The sequence below is a fragment of the Callospermophilus lateralis genome, chromosome 1 (genome assembly GCF_048772815.1).
Source record: "Callospermophilus lateralis isolate mCalLat2 chromosome 1, mCalLat2.hap1, whole genome shotgun sequence".
Taxonomy (NCBI): Eukaryota; Metazoa; Chordata; class Mammalia; order Rodentia; family Sciuridae; genus Callospermophilus; species Callospermophilus lateralis.
Window position 1 is genome coordinate 94951041 of NC_135305.1, and position 14978 is coordinate 94966018.

The 14978-nt window shown below is 38.6% G+C and overlaps 1 protein-coding gene across 2 annotated transcripts in view; it reads left to right on the forward strand.

The window, feature by feature from the left end:
* Pou6f2 (POU class 6 homeobox 2) overlaps positions 1–14978 on the forward strand; it is a 470488-nt gene that overhangs the window by 444563 nt on the left and 10947 nt on the right. For both annotated transcript variants that reach the window (XM_076864071.2, XM_076864074.2), the window contains one exon: positions 12017–12185. In XM_076864071.2, coding sequence (XP_076720186.1) covers positions 12017–12185 — 169 coding nt within the window. The remainder of the gene's footprint in view (positions 1–12016; positions 12186–14978) is intronic.

Sequence of the window (14978 nt, forward strand, 5' to 3'; positions counted from 1 at the left end):
CAATGAAAAGTAATTCTTGCATTACTAAATATTTAACCTCACTAACCCTAACATACCTGTACTTAAAAAGTAACACACAACTTTCTCATTCTTAGAATGTAGTAAATAACTAAATTGCTCTCTAATATAAAATGGGAATATATAAATTATAAACAGACAGTGGCCTAAAAATTCACTGAGATGTGTTTTTTTATCTATATCTAATTTTCAGACATTCTTAAATGAAGTAAAAAAGAAACCAAGAGTGTTTACACTTTAACTGGAAATGAATAAAATTAAACACCAAGAGCACCCAAGTTGATGCTGGGATTACTGCCTTCAAATGAGGGAATGAAAAATAGGAAGTTGTATTTGGTTGATTTTACTAAAACGATGATGAATCGGTTCATATTGTCATTAAATATCAATTGAGCACTGCCTGTGTATTTTTGCTAGAGGCTCGGCATACAGCACTGAAGAAGATAAACACAGTTCCTGGCCTCATGGAGTTCCTGGCTAATTGGTTCTACTAAGAAACATTTTTTTAATAACATACTATATAGTAGTAGGACTCTGCTAAATTCTAAGAAACAGAGACCCCCCAAAAATGATTTCTGCTATTAAGGAACTCATGATTTTGTAGAGGACACAAACACACACACACACACACACACACACACACACACACACATACTTTATTGTGCAACAAAGCAGAGAATAACCTATAACAGGTCAGTTATGACCACAGAGATGGTAGTGACCAACTTAGACCCCAGAGTTTTAAGTCCTCCCAGAGAAAATTATTTGGGAACCACTGGGCAAGAGTCAACCAGGCAAATGAAGGGTTAACAGCATTCCAGGAAGAGAGAGTAGCAGGCACAAAGGTAGGGCAAGAGGGCAGGATGTTGAGAAGCAGGAGGAAGGTTCAGGTGATTGGAGCATAGGGACAGTCCTGGATGGGCTTTGTCCTCTGGGTGATCCTGAACATGTTACATGTCCTCTTGGTGGCCCAGTTTCCTTGTCTGTGAGATGGGGATATATCAGCACCTACCCCACAGGGTACTTATAAAGGTGAAATGGTTCACATATATGAAGGGGTTAGAATAATACCTGGCCGAGCAAGCACTAATTTAGTTGTGATGTTGGTGATGACTATGAACATAAGGTTTACCCTGCAGTCTTAGGACTCTATAACAGACATTGAAAAGGGAGATTGGAATGCTCAGCTTTATTTTCTTTTCCAGGAAAACAACTCTGATAGCATTATGAAGGTTAAAGTGATGAAACTTCTATTGTAAACAAGCCCTTGAGGAGATGATAATAAAACACAAGCAAGAATTATTGAGAGTGGGTACTAGACAGCTGAAAATAAGTCTGGGATCATACAAGAGCTCAGGACAGAGGAGCCAGATCCAAGAGTCATGAGTACATTTGTTGTAGTTGAAAATAAATGAAACATCAGAGAAAGCATGAGGAGCAAGGGAAGGAGGGCAGAGCCATACATCATCTTAGGAACACCAGCTCTTAAGGGATAGAAGAAAAAGGAGGAGAGAAACTATGGTATACTAAGTCGGAGAGGATCCTGGAGCACTGTGATCTAGCATGCTAGAGTTTCAAAAAAGTAGCACATGGACAAGTATTAAATGCTGTGTATCAGGAATCAGGTACAGCAAAAAAAAAAAAGAGCAATCACTCACTCTTTCTCTGTTATGTTGTTTTAAAGTGTGAGTCTTCTCTATTTTAAACACTTGAAACAAGTAGTCTATTTAATGGATAAGTCAAGAAATAAGAGATGGACAAGGCTAAGACCCAAATATAAAACTAGAGGGTATACTATCAAAAGAAAGACAGCAGAAGGGAATGTTGGACACCAGCAGCAAGTGCGTGGCCAAGCAGATGCCTTTATGTGTTGTTGGGAAACTGAATAATACAAAGCAGTTGGCAAGGAAGTAAATTCCAAAGGAAAGGGAGGGTGAACGCAAAAATATCATAATTCAACTACAACAATACAGAAAAATCCTCCCAGAGTCCCCAGCCATTGTCTCCATTTGGCTTCTGATCTAACTACAAAAAGAGTCCATTCTTGGTGGCACTCAGAGGCTATGAAAGGAAAATACATTTGCTTGTTCAATTAATATTTAAAATCCTGTTTAATAAAAATATTTATGGACTGCCTACCATGTGTCAGGCTCTGAACCAGGAAGTTCAACTATGCCGGTGAGCAAGGCAAAAGGAGTCCTTCCCTCAGGGAGTTTAACAGTCTAGCAAGGGAGATGCACATTAATTAAAGACTTACAGAAATACCTACCTAAGGTCTGCAGCTAGTGTCATGAGGATATCAATACAGGAAAAACAGAGTCAGGTCTGAGTATACTTCCTGGACACAGCCTCTAGGTTAGGGATACAGCAGTTCCAGGCACCACCTCTTTCTCCTTCCCTAGATCCCATGCAGTAAAGCAGTCCCTACCAAACTGCCATTAAGGACTTTCCCTCCCTGTGTCTCTCAGATACTAATTTCTTTGACAATCTACAAAGGTCCATTTGATTTTCTACCTAGAACAAGTAGAAGGCCAGATTCTCTATCTTTCATGGCCTTTTAAGCCTAGTTCTACCTCATCCAAATATGTTCATAATTATCTGTCGGAAGAAAAATGAGGAGATCTGCCTCTTTTCATACAGTATGCTAAAAATTATTTCTGTCAGCAAAGCCAAGTTGTAAATTGCCAAAAAGGTGATGAATTAGTTAGAAATCATTAACATTTAATATAAAGTAGCTCTCACTCTCACCTTGAATTTCAAAGGTAGCTGTGTGGGTGATAGACTACTGCTGTTACATAAAATTTCAGCTCCATATTTGAAGCATTATAATTTTTGCTCTAGGAGAAGGGCATAAACAAGAAATGGTGCCACTCCTTCACTCCTTGCCCACAGTCGCCATCAGTAACCCATGTCCACTGTTTCTCTCATGAGCCCAGACATACTTCCAGGGCCTTCTCACACTGTGCCTGTGAGCCCTTAGAATGAAAACTTGTTACTATGGAGGGAACCAATGATCCTCTGTAGGTCTAACTACCACCTTTACCTGTCCTCTTCGCTGCAGTATCAGAAATTTTGCAACTGGGGAAAAAAAAAACAGCCACCTTCTTGTGGATATACCTTGCAAATCCAATTCGCATCAGCCACAATGTCTAAACAGTGGATTCCCTCTCATGTATGTGCATGCCGCTCTCAAATATGTGCATGCACAGCGAGAGAACACACGAGCATAGCTGAAAAGAGAGATTTGAGAAACACCTTCAATTCCCAAGTCACAGCAGGCACCAAGAGGTCTCTTGTTCTAATTAAATCAGAGGGCTAACCTAGTCCCAGAACAACCGAGGAACCAATGGTAAATCTGATCAGAAATATCAGGGAGATGATGAAAATAATGAATGGCTTCATGTCTTGTCATCGGCTCTGGTTGAAACGCTTTAGAACATAAGAAAAGTTAATGAGTTGGATGAATCAACAGATATGCAAGTCTGAGTTCAAGACTGTAAGTCAAAGGATCATAAAATTCCCAGAGTCAAAAAATTAAAGGCTCAGAACCAGACATATAAGGATATATATTTCAATTTTTTTTTCTTTCAGTTTTACCCTTTAACTTGAAGAAATATCATACGGACAAACTCTTAAAGAAAAGATTTCTATCATCCATTGGAGAAGTTTCTCAATTTATTTTTTCAAGTGATTTATGACAAATCTCACAGAGCATAGTACTGACTGTAAAATAAGTCATAAATTATAGGAGCAGAGAGTCCCCTAACCCATACTCAGAAGGAAGTCCACTTTCACAGAGTGAATCATAGGACTGAAAGACCAATTGACCTGAAAGGATTCATTTTAATTTTAAAAAATAATAATTGCATCCTTAATTTATTTTACATCTGCTTATCATTAACTAAAGGGGCCTGAATAAAATCTAAGAATGGAGAATCTATCACTATTGATGTTTTATTTCTCTGGTGATAGACAAAGAAAAACCTGCAGTTATTGTCTGAAATACAAACAGTATTTTAAAAAAAAAAAAATACAATAGAATCCAGAATCCCCAGATGAATATAGCTTCCACAGTATCATATCAGAGATGCTTGGTGAGCAACACAAGAAGACAAAAGCCAGAAAAGGACTAGGTGGAAAAAGAATAAAAATCTATGCACATAGAAAAATTACTTAATATGAAAATATTTAGTGGAGCTCAAAAGTAACCTTTTATTCTACATCCTTGACGCTTATGACAACAGACCTAAAGAAAGAGAATGGATTCCAGTTCCCTGGCTTATTTTCCCCCGATTGTCCTCTGACTGTGAACTAATAGTTTCTTCATAAATCATACAGACCCCCATTTTTGTGCATATTTCTTCTTCTTTTGAATAAATACTAACAAAAGTTAAGGGGAGATTTTAGGATCATGAAGAGGTAAAAATATTTGAAAGAAAAATATAAGTTGGAAAATCATAGCACTGAAATTTACTTTTCAAAAATTAAATACCATAGCTATAATTCTTGGAAATCACCATCCATGAAGACCTTCAATTTTTCTTCAAAAAGTAATCTTGGTGTTCATAGAAAGCCAATGGAAAAATGGCTTGTTTAAATTAATTCTCTTAAAATGCTGTGTGATTATCCAAATCCATCATTTTGTTTCCAAGTAAATGCAAAAATGTACTCATCAGTTTTTAAAAATCAGCTTTCTTCCCCAGTCCTGGCTTGAGTTACTGTCTCCGAATTTTTTTTCTTGGAGCCACCCACAAAAGATATAAATGAGGCATTTCCATCCACAAGTGATCTAAAATAGTACAGGGGTTTCCCTTCATAGTGATCCCAAAACAAAGCAGCCTTTTGACCCTCCTGCCAGGTATTTCAGCATCTCACCTCTTTGGTTTCACCTTGTCAGTTTCAAGTTCAGCTGACAATGGCTCATGCTTTCTTTATATTCTGTGCTCCAAGAATGTCCTCTCCTCTTCCCTGACTGGCAAAATCCTGATCATTCATCCTTTGTGATCTGGATCCACTGTCAGGAATCCCTCCTTGGGGCAGCTTCCCTGTGTTTCTCCCTTCTCCCTGCTTTCCTGCACGCTCCATTCACTTTCAACAGACTGTACCGTCATTCAAAGTCTACACCTAAAAGGTGGAGACCAGTCAATTATTTTTCATTTAATTGCTTCTTAATTGTCACATTTCACTGTCTAAGGGACCAGCATCCTGGAGCCATGCTTCCAGAGACACCCAGCCCAGGCACTCTGTGTCTTTCCACTGTCTTCTGTCATTTGCCAATGTGTCCCAGATTAGTGCTTGCAGGAGAGATTTGGAAGGACTTCCATGCAGTACTGTCTTCTCTGTCTCTTTCTCATACTTCATTCCCTTCCTCTTTCCACACTCTCCCACCTCATTATCTCAGCTTCCTTTAATCCCTAATGTTCTACTCTGCACTAGAACCTAACTTCCATTCTGTCATGTGTCCTTGTTGTATGTTCCATGTTTATCTATGACTGCCTTGGTCATCCCTGTCTGTTTGGGGGCATCTCCATTAAGTCCTACTCTCATTCTTCTTCTCCTCACTACCTCACATCCTCACAGTGCCTGACACTGAGGGACACTGCTTTCCTCTCTTTTTCTTGAGGCCATTGGCATTTCTTTCTTTTTTTAAGAGAGAGAGAGAGAGAGAGGAGAGAGAATTTTTTTAATATTTATTTTTTAGTTTTCAGTGGACACAACATCATTATTTTATTTTTATGTGGTGCTGAAGATTGAACCCAGATTCCTGTGCATGCCAGGCCATCACGCTACCACTTGAGCCACATCCCCAGCCCTAGGCCATTGGCCTTTCTGACCTACTTACCCCACCATCATTCCCAGATAATAGGTACATGTACTGGAAACTTCTATGTGGGACTCTTCTTCCCACTTAATGTTAAGGACACAGTTTAGAGTCATGGAATAGAAGGAATAAGTTTTCAAAATGCTACAAAACAGCTTCCTCCTTACTGTTTTAAACTTTCCACATATATAGCTGCAATCTCTCCTGGTATCATGTTCCAGGCCCCAAAAATTGTTCAAGGAAGAGTATCCCCTGTCAACTTCAAATCATTCAGCAAATGTAATACCTACACTCTTATCCTGCTTGCAGAAGAGCAAACTTCTCAGTAAGACTCAGGAATTCATTATATCCTCCAACTTAGTAAAGGTTTTTACTGTATCTGGGTTCTGGCTTCTCTTGTCTAGACATAATAAATCCACTCTCTTTAGCCTTTATCCAAGAGAAGCTCCTTCCAAAACCTGTGTGGTCCCCCAACCACCACCAACAGCAGAACCGTAGAAGTTGTAGAAGAAATGCAAATTGTTAAAAATACAAATTCTTTGACCCCACCTCTGACCTAAACCCCAAATTGAAACTCTAGGGATGGGATGCAGTGATCTGTTTTTTCACAATCCTCCAGGTGATTCTGATGAAGCTAAATATTGAAGCCACTGATTTAGTTTCTCTTGAAGCTATTCTAATATATATATATATATATATATATATATATATATATATATATATATATATATATCACTCAAATAAATGCCAGCCTGTGCCGGGAGAGAACAGGAGTCCCAATACCTTTGCCAAATGCCCTGGCTGTGGGACCTCTCAGGGCTGTTTACTGCGTCCATTGTACCACACGGAGGGTTCTACCTCCACTTATCCCGACTCCCTGGCATAGTTGTACAAGGCAAGACCTCCTCCCTTTTGCCTTTGCAGGTTTAGAAAGGTTTTCTTCCCAAAATGTATTTCTCTATATTTAATCCCATTTGAATTTTACTGTCTATAGGCATTCCCTTTCCCAATTTATCTAGCACATTCTGCATTTTATTCCATTTTCCAAGACACTTGGTACACCCACTTATTTTTATATCAATCAGAAGTTTAATTGGAAGGTGATTTATTCCAGAAACTAAAAACATTATTAAGGATATACTGCATTGCACACGGAAGATACATGGGGAGCAGTGGCACAGAAAATCAAGAAAGCCTTTCCTGTGTGCTATTTCAATCTCTTTTTATTGAATACATGAAACACCCTGGCAGTGCCAACCAACACAAACAAACCAACAGAGCCAGCCTGTGAGAGCCAGTGGGAAGCATAAAGCTTTTCAGCCTCTGAGTCTTGTCCTCCCTGTCTGTCATTCCATGTGTGGGATGGACATCTTCCCTCCTCTGGCTAACGAGAACTGTCCCTTCCCTGTCCTTGTGTGCTGGCTCCCCATGCCCCTGCCTATTTGCACCTGGTTCACAGCTCAAAAAAGGGCAAGAAAGTCATTATGTGAACTCAGACCCAGGCAAACTCCGGCTCCTTCTGCAGTTTAATGGGTGTAGTGAGTAAATAGAAAATATGGTGGTATAAAAAGGATACAGTGCTGAGAAAAAGAAGTTGGAGTACTACAGAAAACCAGAATTAATTGTATTGGGTAAAGGACAATCTGTAGGCAACTCCATCTGAGATGTGTCCCCAGATGACACTAAAATCCTAATAAATTTTTGGACTATCCTGTAGCCACCTGAGAGTTTCATGTTTTCTTAATAATAAGAAATTTTAAATACCTTTGGACATGTAGAGAATACTTTTTAAAAAGTATTCAAGCTATAAAATACTTTAAATTTTATATTAGGAAAAAAAGCAAGCAAGCTGTGTTCAAATGGTTACATCTTGATGATCTACACCAGGGATGATCAACTCTAAAGGGTAGCTCGCCAAGATCCATCTGTTTGAACCCATCTCATTTGTTGCCACACTTCCCAAAAAGAGCTTCCTGCCATTTTCCTGACTTGTATCCTTTCAACTCCGATGACAGACCTGAATTGAGAGCAGCAAGCATGGTAGCTTTTGAGTCAGACTTACCCAGATTCATATGAGCTATGTTGTCCCAAGTAAGTCATTTCAGCTTTTTAAATCTCTGTTCCTCTTGTATAACAACATCACCAGCACCTAAAAAGAGGGTTATTGACAAGATTAAAAATAATGTATGTGGGCTGGGGCTGTAGCTCAGTGGCAGAGTGCTTGACTAGCATGCATGAAGCACTGGATTTGATCCTCAGCACCACATAAAAATAAACAAATAAAATAAAAGCATTCTGTCCATCTACAACTACAAAAAAAACTTTTAAAATAATGTATGTAAGAATATAGAGAAAGCAACCAATAAATGGTACCCATAGATGTAGTCTTTCAAGATTAAGTCAATGTAACAAAAGAACTGCCTTTATAGAATCTTCTCTCTATAGGATGGAAAAGGAATAAGCTTTTCCTTCATGCCTCTTATTATTCCCAACTTCCTGAATTTTCTTTTGGCCAACAATTTCAATGTTTGTGGCCAGTTTTGTTTTAGGATTTATTCATCTGTTTCTTTTGCCAATAATGATGCAAAACAAGTATACGTGATTTTCACAATTGTCAGTATCTGAAACATAATTAAATAACATCTTTTTCATGATGCTTAAAGTCAGTAAAATTTTCATATTGAACCCCAGAGTTGTTTCATGAAATAATTTGAATCTCTGCTTTGTCTTCTTGTATTTGATAAATATGTTTTAAAGATAAAATGGCCAAAGAACAGGTCAAAATTACTAAGAATATCAAACACATAGTGCTGTTTCATATTTGAGGAACAAAAAGAGAAGAAGTGATGCCTCTAACATTCCCTTTTTCTGAGGAAAGAAGCTGTGAGGGAGAGGACACCTCTGGGCTGATGTGGCAGGCATAGCAGGCCATTTGTCTGGGCTTACAAGCATGTCTAGAATTAACAGACCATGTGTCTACACTGGCAACTGGCTCATTATGATGCTACTGCTAATATAATCTCCTTGATTCCTGGAAAGTAAGAACCGTTAAGAACTTTTGTAGTTTCTCTCTGGGTTGTTGAACTCCAGAGAGAATTCAGGACCCCAGTGTCCTAAAAAGAAGTAATCATTTACTTTGGGGGGAAAAAAGTATCTTTCTCACATTCTAAGAAATCTTAGATTACATTTTCCCTTTGGCTGTGTAAACATGAAACACATTCTTAAAAGAACTATTTTATTTTCCTCTCAATTTTTTTCTCCTGTATAGCTTCATGCATAAGCCCTAGCTTGCCTTAGTGACACCTAAGTGATATTTCAACCTAGCAATCTTTTTCCTTACTGAGTCATGTCTGGGGAAGAAATATTCAAATTGATTATTGTCTTATCCAGTTCCTTGATGGTAGTTTACTATACCCAAAGCCAATAAAACATTGATAGAATGGTAAAACTGAAGACGACTTCATGATTAAGTAACTCAAACTGTAAACAGCTTTTGCCAAGTAATAGTCTTTAGAAGGACAACTCAATAGGTTAGAGGGGGTAGACTGACATGTAAATATCCATCACATTTTATGAAGTAAATTAAAAATAGATTTAATCTTTAATATGTATCCCTACAGTATAAAATTTACTGGATTCAATTGCTGATTATGTGCTCAGCAGATTGGCTAATTACCTTAGGCAGATGCTTTATGCATATTAATGTGGTTTCTTATGACCATCATGATCATCTTTGGTTCATAATGTAGCCTCCATTTAGAGTAACTGAATAAGGATGTTCACTTGAAATGTAATTGCAGGCAATTCCATATGAGGGAGAGGTTGGTATTCTGGGAAGAACCTTGAACTATGGAGTGGGAGCTTGGACCAGTTGTTTGCTTATCATAATCATAACAGGCACATCTGCTGCAGAGGAATAGCATATGAATTGGAGGAGTCACTATTAATCATTATCAAGGGGAGAAGAGAGGAAAAAATATCTCCTTAAGCATATTTCCAAGGTAGCCCTACACTAACAATACTTGGAAGGTAAATGTTAATTTGATGGTTAAAAATACTGTAGAAAATTAAACAGATTGATGATCCCAGGTGTTGGAGATGATGGGGAGCAACTAGAATTCTCCTGGATTGCTGGTAGAAATAGAAAATGGTACAACCACTTTGGAAATCAGTTTTGGAATTTCTTAAAATGCTTGCCATGCATTTACAATATGATCCAATAATTCCAATCATGCATATTTTTATAAATGAATAAAAAATACAAGTAGACACACAGGCTTGAACATGAATGTTTATAACAGCTTTATTCATCATATCCCCATGCCTTAAAATGGAAGCAATCCAAATGCCTCCCCATGTAGAATGGATAAACGACATAACAATAAAAAATAATGAGCTGGTGAAGCATCCAACAAAAAGATTGAAAACAGCAGGCCAAGCAAAAAAAAAAAGCCAGATCCACCAAGGGTGTAAACTCTATGCTTCCATTTCTGGAACCATGCCAAAAAAACAACCCATAGGGACAAAAAGCAAAGTATTGGCTGTCTGGGCAGAAAGTTAGGGGGAATTGACTGCAAAGGACAAGGAAAACTTTGTGGAATGATAAGAATTGATTGCAAAGGACAAGGAGAACTTTGTGGAATGATAAGAAAGTTTTCTGTCTTGATTGTTGAGATTTCACAGGTACATTCATTTGACAAAACTCATGAAATTTGTTTTTAGAATGGGTGTATTTTATTATGTGTGAATTATATCTCAACGAAACTCAATGAAATAACGAGCATGCACAGTGGGAAAGCAGTGAGAAATGTGAAATTGAACCACCCAGGCTGGCTTTTAGATACAGAGAAAATGATCCAAGATTGGTGTCTATTTTGTGGGTGGCTCTGCCGCTAAAGTTCAGGGCCTCAGCTAATTCTGCTCCCTGGCTGGCCACCTTTCATAAAAATCTTGCTGCACCTCTGTGAGTGCAATGATGAATCTAAGAGCACTTTATTAACTAAAAAGTCAACATGTATCCACTCAACAAAGGTGGCTACTGCTAATGCCACTTACCCACCTGCTTAGGGTCCTGGACTGCCCTAGTGCAATGTCTTTATAAGAACAATGCAAGATGGAGAGGGATCTCTCCAAGTGGCCCTAGAACTTGCAGTCATCTTCCTTTCCTCTTTTCCTTCTTCTCCTGAGCTGAGCCACTCTTATTCTTCATAGCAATATTCCTGCAATAACCAGTAAAGGAATAATGAATATACAGATATAAAGACAGCCTTTCTTGATGTACACAAAATATTAAAAATCAAAATTAATTCTTTCTTGTGACATTGTGAGTATTAGCTCAGACCCTAGGACCAGACTTCTTATGCCTATAGACATATGGCACCAATTGGACGAACCTATAAAATCCTTTAACCCCTCTGTGCCTCAGCTTCCTGTTTGTAGGTGAGGGGTTAAAATTGTACCAATACCACAGGCTGATGTGAAAATTAAATGAGAGAGGGCAGGAATGTCCCCAAAAGAGTGACTGGCAAAACATAAGAAAGGAACAACTGAGAGCTGTGGGTGTTATGGAATATTTTCATCTTGACTTCCACAATTCTCTATTAATTTTCTATACAACATCAAAGAGCATTTTATCAACCCCACAGTAATCCATTCAGACTCTGGGATCTGGGAGAGCAGAAAGTTTCCATATATGCTCAGCCTAAGTTGGAATTTTCCTCTAATTACCAGCTCCCTGAGACAAAATGATAGGGCATGGCCACATCTTTAAGTTCAAGTTTTGCATTTTGAATTAATTGTGTTACGTTTTATACATACATACTTGAGAAGCCTGTCAAGTGTGCTGCAATTGTAGAAACAGGAAGAAAGAGTCCAGCCACATGCCATGGCTGAGGAGTATAGAAAATTGGGTGCTCGAGCAAGCCAAATATGGAATTAATAATATATTTAGAATTACTAACAAAATACCTGTCAGGCAAGCAGCAACATAGTATATAATTTTTTTTTTAAATCCTGCCTGTGGTTGCAAATCCTATGTTCCTCCTAAGAAGAAGACTGTATATTCTTGGAAATAAAATGATTCAAGCCTAGTGAAACTTTTGTTTCCTGGCATTTTACCCCCTAATTTTCCATTCATTTGTGTATTTTTTTTTTTTTTTTTTACAATCCCTCGTGTAGCTCCACCAACCCTCCCAGACGTCAGTGGGTCAAGCAGCTGCCCAAGGCAATCTTCTGCACCTGGCTCACGGCCAAGCATCCATGTCTCAAAGTCCCGTCCGACAGGCTTCCTCTTCTTCCTCCTCATCCTCCTCTTCTTCAGCTTTGAGCGTGGGCCAGTTAGTCAGCAGTAAGTATCCTTTCTGGCTCGGTTTAAATCATGGTTGCCTTCTTCTGGCTTATTTGCAATCTCTCTCTCTCTCTCTTTCTCTCTCTCTCTCTCTCTCTCTCTCTCTCTCTCTCTCTCTCTCTCTTTCTCTCTCTATCCTGCCCAATATTAAAATGTAGTCCTTGCCCAGGGCCAGATGATGGGCAGCAGGCCCCCAGAGCACCTCTAGATTAGTGCTTCGGGGGCCAGGCTCCATCCTAAGGGCTCCTGATGTGCTGAGTCAGTCTTGTCCCTCCAGCAGGTAGAAACTGATCAGCTTGCAGGGCATGAGCCACATAGCTCAGAACTGAAATAACCAACAACAGGCACTCAGCCGGAGGGTCAAGCTGCTTTTCTGTGTGTTTGAAGTCTCCTGCCGTTCTGTTTGTAGGTGTCAGAGGAAATAAAAGAGAGCGTGCCTGTGGGCGGGTGGGTGTGTGTGCACAATGAGCCGCCTCCAGTGGCATGTGGTGGAAGCTGCATGGGCTGGAATCAGATGGAAATCTCTGAACAACCATTCATAAAATAAAACAAGCCTGCAAGTCTCCCTCCCTGAGCTGGGTACTATGTATAAAATTTTTAGAAATGGTATTTGTCCCCAGGTGAAGACAGCATATTTCTCACATGCAAATAGAAGTATGTTAAGATGAATGGGGTAATGGTCTCCTTAAATGTCATTTATTCACTTTTAGTACAATTTTTACTTATACATAAAGCAAAGAACATGTACACAGATTGCAATTCACCAGGAACAAAAAATCCAGCAGTTATGGGATTAAAGGGCTATAATGTTACAAAGGCAACTGTGCCATAAAGTAAGACTACATGCAAGTGAGTATCTGTGTTTCGTCAAAGGTCAAGAATGACCTGTTATAGCAGAATCAGTAGGATCCTCACATGCCATGGGGCAAATCTGGTAATGCAAAGTAGCCTCTCCAAAAAAGAAAATAATAATATACATTCAATTGTATAGGTGATTTAGACCAGAAAGATGCTTTTTCAGTAACAGAGCTACTTAATAAGCGAGATGGGATTTCAATTGCCTGGTGGCCAGCGAAACATCTAAGTTCTAAGTAAATGGTGAGTGATCTGAAATATGAAGACTTGAGGTAGAGAGGCTTCTTCATCATATACTAGTGAAGCAAAAAACTCCAAACTTACACTCAGACCCTGAATTAGGAGCCCACACTAGCTCTAGAGTCTTTGCATGAGAGTGTCTGGCAGTACCACTGGGAGTCAGACTTGGCATAAACCCATTGCTAAACTTATTACAATAGATATTGAGCTTGTTATTTAGTTGTTGATCTTCTGTCTCAAAACCCATCAACAGAATGAATGGTATAATGTATGTATGATCTAGTTATTTATGGACTATATCCCTCTGGTTCAATATTTTGATATAATGACTCATAGAATTTGAGGAAACATTATAATGGATATGATCAAAGTTGTAGATGAAGTATGCAAGATGAGGCCTGAAAGGATCCTGAGTGCAGGAACTTCTGTCCCCATGGAGTTGGGGTATGCTACCTTCCCAGTACATGGATGTGTTCATCAATGCAGAACCTCTCTGAACCCTGTAGTTCATGAATTTTTATAAAAGGTTTCATCACATAGGCATCCTTGGTTATTAACTCAATCTCCAGCCCCTCTCCCCCAAATTTTCATCATAACTTTCTGATGACTAATCCCCATCTTGAAGCTATCAGGATCCAACCAACAGTTACCTCATTAGAACAAAAGATGCTCCTGCCACCAAAGAAATTCCCAGAGATTTAGAGCTTTGCATCAGGAACTACAAAGTCCAAATGTTAGAACAAAAGATGCTCCTAACACCCCTAGTACTTAAGAAATTATGAGTCTTAGGAGGAACCAAGAACCAGGAACAAAAGACCAAACATAGGTTGCATATTATTTTGAATTATCATAGAACCTTCGACTAACGTTATAGTCAATGAATATTCCGTGTCATTGTCAAAGACTCTCATCCTAGCATTCACCAACCTACCATATGCCAAAAAAAAAATCATGCAAATTTCTTGTCAACTCCAGGCAAAAGAATGCCAAATTAATACCTTATTAATGAAAACAGCATCTTCATATGCAAAGACCGCCACATCTGAGCTCAAATTACCAAATAAGTATACTTGTTAGGACATCATGAAACCTATGCACCTTGGTCTCTGTTAAAATATTCTTAGTCTTCATTATCATCAGAGGTAGATATAATTTCTATTAGCTGGATGTTCAGAAAGTATAGAAGAAAACTCAAACAAATATTGGAACATTTATTAACTGTACTATTTTTTTAAAAGGGTGGGTTTGGGTTTGGGTTTTGATTATGTGCTGGTTTTTGTTTGGGGGGAAGAGTTGGTGATTTTTTAATATACTTTTTAAAATTTGTTCATTTTAGATATACATGACAGGAGAGTGTATTTTTAAAATTTATTTATATTTATTCTAACTTGTTATACATGACAGCAGAATGCATTTCAATTCATAGTACACATATAGAGCACATTTTTCATGTCTCTGGTTATACACAAAGTAGAGTCATACCATTCATATCTTCACACATGTATTTAGGGTAATGATGGCCATCTCATTCCACCATCTTTCCTACCACTATGCCCCTTCCCTTCCCCTCCCTCCTCTTTGTCCTATCTAAAGTTCATCTATTCCTCCATCCCCCTTATGGATCATGATCCACATATCAGAGAAAACATTCAGCCTTTGGTTTTGGGGGATTGGCTTATTTCACTTAGCATAATATTC